General features: G+C 42.6%; 1 protein-coding gene across 1 annotated transcript in view; it reads left to right on the top strand.

The window, feature by feature from the left end:
- Mipep (mitochondrial intermediate peptidase) overlaps window positions 1-7,605 on the top strand; it is a 136,242-nt gene that overhangs the window by 12,950 nt on the left and 115,687 nt on the right. The window contains 1 exon segment of the mRNA XM_013349217.1: window positions 5,105-5,168. Within this exon segment, the coding sequence (XP_013204671.1) occupies window positions 5,105-5,168 (64 nt within the window).

Below are 7,605 nucleotides of genomic sequence, written 5' to 3'. Positions count from 1 at the left end.
GAAGCGAGCTCAGGCCGGAAGCTGAAGATCAGGCTGCCTCAGCGGATGGGGAGGGGAATGGGCATGGCTTGTCCCTTAAAGGGACAGGAAAGCACAACACCAACTGTGTTACCGCGGGAGGCGTGAGATCTCCTGGCCTGTGAGCTTATGGCTGTCCTATGTCTAAAGAAGGGTTTTCTTTAGAAGGGAGTGAATTTGATATTGTAAAGACTCCAGACTAGGCTGGGAAAAATGTGATAAAGTAACAAAAGGTCTTGAACCAGATTTTTCAAACTACACATAAAAATCCTGTGTTTGGAAGTGCTTTCTGCTCCAGTTGGAATATTCTCCGAGATAACGGACGGATGGAAGAATTGCAGCCAGAGGCACAGATCTGGCTGTGACTGCATGGTGTGAGGTAGGGGAGTCATTTCACATCAGGGGAAAGCCTGACTTTAGCAAATGGTGCCTGGCCAGTGGCCTTTCTGGGAAAAGAGAATTGTTCCAACAAAGATTGAATAACTTTAAAAAATTAAACATGGTATTTTGCATTATAATGCCAGATATTCATGAGGCTAAGGCAGGAGGATCCAAGCTCAAGGACTTGCTGAGCCGCAGAGTGAGTTCAAGGCCAACCTTGATAATTTAAAAGATCCTGTCACAAAATAAAAAGTCAAACAGTTGTGACAGCAGCAAAACCAGGGCTGCTCAGTAGCGAGCTGGTGCTTAGTGTGTGCAAGCTCTGTATCCAGGCAATCAGCCATCTGTCAGTGGTCTGAGAAAGAGAAATAATTAAAGCATAGCTCTCTTGGGCTGTGGAAGGCCTTTCTTGACTTGATACCAAAAGGAGAGATGGGCTGGATTATGTAACACTTACAAACTTTTTTTTTAACAATTAAAAACTTTTTATGGCCAAACTTTTCCATATAGAAAGGCCGGAATATATAAATGAGATACATCAGTTACATGTCAGAGAGTTAGTATATTTATCATATTAATTACTTAGAATATATACAGAAGAAGAGTATATACAGAAATGGGGATAGAATTTGCTTTTGTGAAAGTCTCATTTCACAAGGTAAGGAATAGGAACAGATGCCCACTAATTTACACTGTAGTTAAACACTGGTCTTGTGGTAGTTGGAAGACTTGGCTCTAGCATTAGACTCCAGGGCTGGCTCTTGGCACCATAGTTGAGTCCTGGTTCCATTTGTAAAAAGGGCTAAGGGAGCATTCATAGTGTTACAGCTACAACGGCATTTAGATGAGATAACTCATGGAAAGTGTTTTGTTCTGTCCCATACGCCCAGATTGGATGTGCGCCGTGAAAAAGTGGACTAAGGCAGAGAATGCCCAGCAGTCAACACAGGCGAAGCAGCGTAGGAATGCTTGTTAGTGACTTGGAATAATGGATCCTCTAATTAACTATAGACTGTTGTAAGGAGGACAGTTAGATTGTATTTTGACATAGGAATACTTTTTGATCAGTTTAATTTTGTGGAATTTATCTTAAGAAAAAAAACAAGGGTAAAGAAATACATATAAAATTTTGTTTTTTGTTTGCTTGGATTTTGAGACAGGGTCTTATGTACCCATGCTGCTCTTGAACTGCTTATGCCTGCCTCCTCCTCAAATGTGGGGTTACAGTGTGTGCCACCATGCCCAGATGCACGTAGGTTTTCAAAAATTACAACAGTTACAGGAATGTAGGAAATATTTAGTCCATACAACAGAACCTAACACAAACATGCAGAGTTGTATTTTTTCATGGATGCATTGATTTTAAAGCTTTGTTTCTGAAGAATATTTAAATATAAGAAGGTATTCAGTGTTTGTGATGGAATAGTCTAAGAAAAAATGACTTCATAAATTTTTACAGTAAAGTGATACCATGAAATATTTTTGTTGTTGTTGTTGCTTGTTTGTTTTTTCGAGGCAGGGTTTCTCTGTGTAACAGTCTTGGCTGTCCTAGAATAAGCTCTGTAGACCAGGCTGGCCTCGAACTCACAGAGAACCGCCTGCCTCTTCTTCCTGAGGGCTGGGATTAAAGGCGTGTGCTACCATCTCCAGGAGACCATGAAATATTTTTGCTTAAAGTGATACCATGACATATTTTTGCTTAAAACACCTTTGATTAAGGAGAGAGTTCTGTGTATTTATTGTACTTAGAAAAGGCAGATGATATGAGCTGGGCATGAGACCAGTTTTAGGGGCTCCCGTGCACTGTTTAAGAAGGCATACCAATGACTGAATTGTTAACAGAAACTATTTATCTATATATTTTGGGACAGGCTCTAGAACTGCCTATTAGTCCAGTATGGTTCAAGCTTGTAGTCCTTTTATTTCTCTTTCCCAAATCCTGGAGCTACAGGCTTCCCAGATGCCCTGCAAGGCTCCTGAAGTTTTAGAATTTTATTTTATTTTTTTTTAATTTATTTATTTATTGAGGATTTCTGCCTCCTCCCCGCCACCGCCTCCCTTTTCCCTTCCCCTCCCCCGATCAAGTCCCTCTCCCTCATCAGCTTGAAGAGCCATCAGGGTTCCCTGACCTGTGTGAAGTCCAAGGACCGCCCACCTCCATCCAGGTTTAGTAAGTTGAGCATCCAAACTGCCCAGGCCCCCCCAAAGCCAGCACGTGCAGTAGGATTAAAAACCCATTGCCATTGTTCTTGAGTTCTCAGTAGTCCTCATTGTCCGCTATGTTCAGCAAGTCCGGTTTTATCCCATGCTTTTTCAGACTCCGGCCAGCTGGCCTTGGTGAATTCCCGAAAGAACATCTCCATTGTCTAAGTGTGTGGTTGTACCTCTCGCGGTCCTGAGTTCCTTGCTCGTGCTCCCCCTCCTTCTGCTCCTGATTTGGACCTTGAGATTTCTGTCCGGTGCTCCAATTTGGGTCTCTGTCTCTGTCTCCTTTCATCGCCTGATGAAGGTTAATATTCAGGGGGATGCCTATATGTTTGTCTTTGGATTCACCTTCTTATTTAGCTTCTCTAGGATTGAGAATTATAAGCTCACTGTCCTTTAATTATGGCTAGAAACCAAATATGAGTGAGTACATCCCATGTTCCTCTTTTTGGGTCTGGCTTACCTCACTCAGGGTAGTGTTTTCTATTTCCATCCATTTGTACACAAACTTCAAGAAGTCCTTGTTTTTTACTGCTAAGTAGTACTCTAATATGTATATATTCCATACTTTCTTCATCCATTCTTCTATTGAAGAGTATCTAGGTTGTTTCCAGGTTCTGGCTATTACGAACAATGCTGCTATGAACATAGTTGAGCATATACTTTTGTTGTATGATGGGGCCTCTCTTGGGTATATTCCCAAGAGTGGTATTGCTGGGTCCAGAGGTAGGTTGATCCCGAATTTCCTGACATTAAGGGCCTCATTGAATAAATGGGACCTCCTGAGACTGAGAAGCTTCTGTAAAGCAAAGGACACTGTCACTAAGACAAAAAGGCAACCCACTGACTGGGAGAAGATCTTCACCAACCCCGCAACTGACAAAGGTCTGATCTCCAAAATATATAAAGAACTCAAGAAACTAGACCGTAAAAGGCTAACCAACCCAATTATAAAATGGGGCACTGAGCTGAACAGAGAATTCTCAACAGAAGAAGTTCAAATGGCCAAAAGACACCTAAGGTCATGCTCAACTTCCTTAGCGATCAGGGAAATGCAAATCAAGACAACTTTAAGATACCATCTTACACCTGTCAGAATGGCTAAAATGAAAAACACCAATGATAGCCTTTGCTGGAGAGGGTGTGGAGAAAGGGGTACACTCATCCATTGCTGGTGGGAATGCAAACTTGTGCAACCACTCTGGAAAGCAGTGTGGCGGTTCCTCAGTTTTAGAATTTTAAACCTTGGGTTGAGTCCAGCTCACTGCTAAAGAACTGGCCTGGTGTATGCAAGGCCCTGAGTGTGACCATGGGGCTGGCAGGTGGGGAGAAATTTAGAATAATGTTAATTCTGTTCATTCAGTGAATCGGGTATGGTGGGGCTCGCCCATGATCCCAGCACTCAGGAGGCTGAGGCAGGAGGATCACAAGTTTGAAGCCAGCTTGGACTATATAGCAGCAAGATCCTACCTTATAAAGTAAAAACAGCAATAAGTTAATGAGTAGAATAGTATGATAAAGCAATCGGGAAAATAAATATATCCATTTTGAAATATTAAAGCCAACAAAAGAAAATACCAAAATGCTCCATTAGTCTACCACTAGAAATGGATGCAATTAAAGCAAACAACCAACCAAACAAAAAAAAATGTCATTTGTCATAGCCAGAACCTGGAAACAACTTAAATGCCCCTCAATTGAAGAATGGATAAGGAAAATGTACATTTACACAGTGGAGTATTACACAGCAGAAAAAAATAACGACATCTTGAGTTTTGCAGGAAAATGGATGGAGCTAGAAAACATTATTTTGAGTGAAGTAACCCAGACATGGAAAGACAATTATCACATGTACTCACTCATAGGTGGTTTTTAAACATAAAGCAAAGAAAAACAGCCTACAAGCCTCAATCCCAGAGAACTTAGATAACAGTGCGGACCCTAAGAGAGATTTACATAGATATAATCTACCTAGGAAGTAGAAAGTAGAAAAAGACAAGATCTCCTGAGTAAATTGGGAGCAGTGGACCTTGGGGGAGGGTTGGGGAGAGGTAGAGAGAGGAGCAGAGAAAATGTAGTGCTCAATAAAAATCAATAACAAACAAAAAAACATGTCATTGATAGGAAAGTTAATTGGCTTCAAGCCAGAAGCATCAAGAGCTGCTGTGCCGCGCCAGCTGTGGGGAAGAGGAGAATGAATGCAGGCAGGGCCTTGAGAAGCTGCTCGAGTGTGAGCTGATCCTGTTCTTAGTTGCCTGGGTTAGAATGGTGTTGAAATAATTATGATGTTAGCTTTCCCAGCTTATGTGCTAAACTAGTAGGGCCTCAGTCAACTGGAATTGTATTTATCTCTGAGATACTAACCTCTTTGTGGGTATGCTTAGCTGTGTGTTGAAATAGTTTTTATAGTAAATTTCAGAAGTCCTGATTTGAACATAAAAACTGATTTTTTGTTTGTGATTTTAATGAGTTCCTGTAACTTGTGCTCACTGTTTTTTAGGCGAGTGGCTGAACTATTTATGTTTGATTTTGAAATCAGTGGAATTCATCTAGATGAAGAAAAGGTAAATATTTTTCTTACCTTTAAAAAATACGCTTTTAAATGTATTTATTATATGTTGTATGAGTTGCCCTGCATTTGTGTATGTGCACCACGTGCATGGCCTTGGAGTTCAGAAGAGGGTTTCAGAGCCCCTGGCAGCAGTTACAGATGGTTGTGAACCACCATGTGGGTGCTGGGAACCAATCCCTGGGCCTCTGCAATAGCAACAAGTGCTCTTAACCTTCTTTCTGTCCCTATCTTTTCTTTCTTGAAACAGGGTTTGTTTAGCCTCAGCTGGCCTGGAACTGGCTACATAGACTAGGCTGGCCTCAAACTCACTCTGCCTCTCTAGTTCTAGGATTAAAGGTGTGTGCTACCACAGGGCACTTTTGTTTGTTTGTTTGTTTAGAGAGCAGGTCTTTTATAGCCCAGGTTAGCTCTGATCTTGCTGCGTGGTTAAGGATGAACTTGAACTTCCTGTTTTTCTCCAGGCGAGAGCTGAAGGTTGAGCTCAGGGTCTCGTGTGTGCCAGGGCAAGCACTCTACCCACCGAGTCAGCTCTTTTTTCTTTTTTGAGAACAGGGTTGGCCTTGAGCTTGCTGTTTGGCGGAGGCTGGCCTTGAATTCCTGGCCTTCCTGCCTTCCCTCGTACTAGGATCACTGGCCTGTGCCACCAGACTAGGCCTTCAGCTGTTTTTGACCAGTGTTGGTACTAGCATTTCGTTGTTAGAGCCCTTGGGTGCCACTTGACTGGGTAAACCCATAGGACTTTTTTCTCTTGTCATAAAATTCTTCTGTAGGTGATGTCTAAATGTGAGCTCTCTGGAAGCTGGCCCCTCCCCCCGGTAATCCAGAATGAACGGCAACACAGCTAGAGTGTTAGGTATCATGAATGAGGCTGAGATCTGAGATGGAGAGAAGGGGGCTGCTGACAGAGGTGTCTGTTCATACCTGTGTGCCTGGTGGGTCCACACCTTGCTATGACAGCAGCGGTGTCAGTGTGACCCACAGTGTGTTCAGTCTGGAAGTAAAGTAGCTCACTCAGCCTCTCAGCTTTGGTGCCAGGAGTTCTCACACTGGCCTCTGCTGTCCAAACCGAGGCCCTGGGGTGGTACAGCTCAGAGCTGGGGTACAGGAGTGACTGGATGCCATCAAGAGTGGTTCCCCATGCCTCCTCTGCTTGCAAACGGTCTAATTATTATTATTTTTTAAAGATAGCTCCGTCCATCCTAATAAGTGCAGTGAATGCAGAGCTATTTATCTAGGAGCAGAGGCTGGTTTAGCAGAATGTCTTGGGAAGTGAGTGGCCTCTTGGGCACGTGCAGCCAGACCTCCATGGCTGAGACTTCTCCATCACGATCAACCAACTTGGGACATTCAGGAAAAGATGTGTCTGCTTGGAGCCGAGAGGAAACTTTTCTAAACAATACTTTTGTGCTCTCACCGGACCTTTACATTGATTTATGCTTCCTGTGTGATTGAGCGATGCTCCACAGTTGATGGAAGGAGGTGCATAGGCTCCATGCAAATGCAGATGGACGGACTATGGGCATTGCTGTCTCAGGTAGGGGGGTTTGGCACCAGATAACACCAAAGAACAATTATATTCCACATCTGATAGACAGGTCTTTATCTTTCTGTTTGTCTGTCTCTCCCTCTTCTTAATTTTGTTTTTTTTTCCTCAGACACTGTATCCATTTTGTAGCCCAGGCTGGCCTTGAACTTGTGTTGATCCTCCTCCCTCAGCCTCCTGAGTGCTGGGGTCACTTGTGTGAGCTGGTTTTGAACTTGTGGGCTCAAGCACTTCTCCTGCCCTAGTTTCCAGTGACTAGCTTACCTGTGGCTCCAGGAGGTGTTTCTAGTAGTATCACAGGGGGCTTAGAGTCCGATGCTTGCGCTGTTTGGGAATGATGAAATGATATGCTCAAAAGAGCACTGGAGTCAGAAAGTCAACTACATTTCATTTTCCAGAGGTTTTAGCACTTGATAAAATTTGGGGTATGACTAATTTTATTACAGTGTGCTTTATTTTTATTTATTTATTTACAAAAAAGCTTCGGGAAAAATTTTAGAGCTAAATTTTTAGATGTTCATCATTTTTGTTATTCCACTGACTACCACTAGATGGCAATACATTGCTGCAAGAGAAGTCTGGACTAAGAAGGCATTGGAGGTGCAGGAAACCTGTATTTCCCAGTGAAGTTTGGCTTTTCTTTATTGAAAACTTTAGGTTATTATTTTACAAATTTTTTGAGACAGGAGTCTTGTTATATAACCCGGACTGGCATTAAACTTGCAATATAGTCCAGGCTGACTTTGAGCATTCAAAATGCCTGCCTTAGCATTCGCCAGTGCTGGGATTATATGTGTGTATGTGTGTATCACCCTTCTTCTTCTTCTTCTTCTTCTTCTTCTTCTTCTTCTTCTTCTTCTTCTTCTTCTTCTTCTTCTTCTTCTTC

The sequence above is a fragment of the Microtus ochrogaster genome, chromosome 17 (assembly GCF_000317375.1).
Source record: "Microtus ochrogaster isolate Prairie Vole_2 chromosome 17, MicOch1.0, whole genome shotgun sequence".
NCBI classification, from domain to species: domain Eukaryota; kingdom Metazoa; phylum Chordata; class Mammalia; order Rodentia; family Cricetidae; genus Microtus; species Microtus ochrogaster.
The sequence above is the reverse complement of the archived record's forward strand: the minus strand, read 5'-3'. Positions and strand labels throughout refer to the sequence as shown.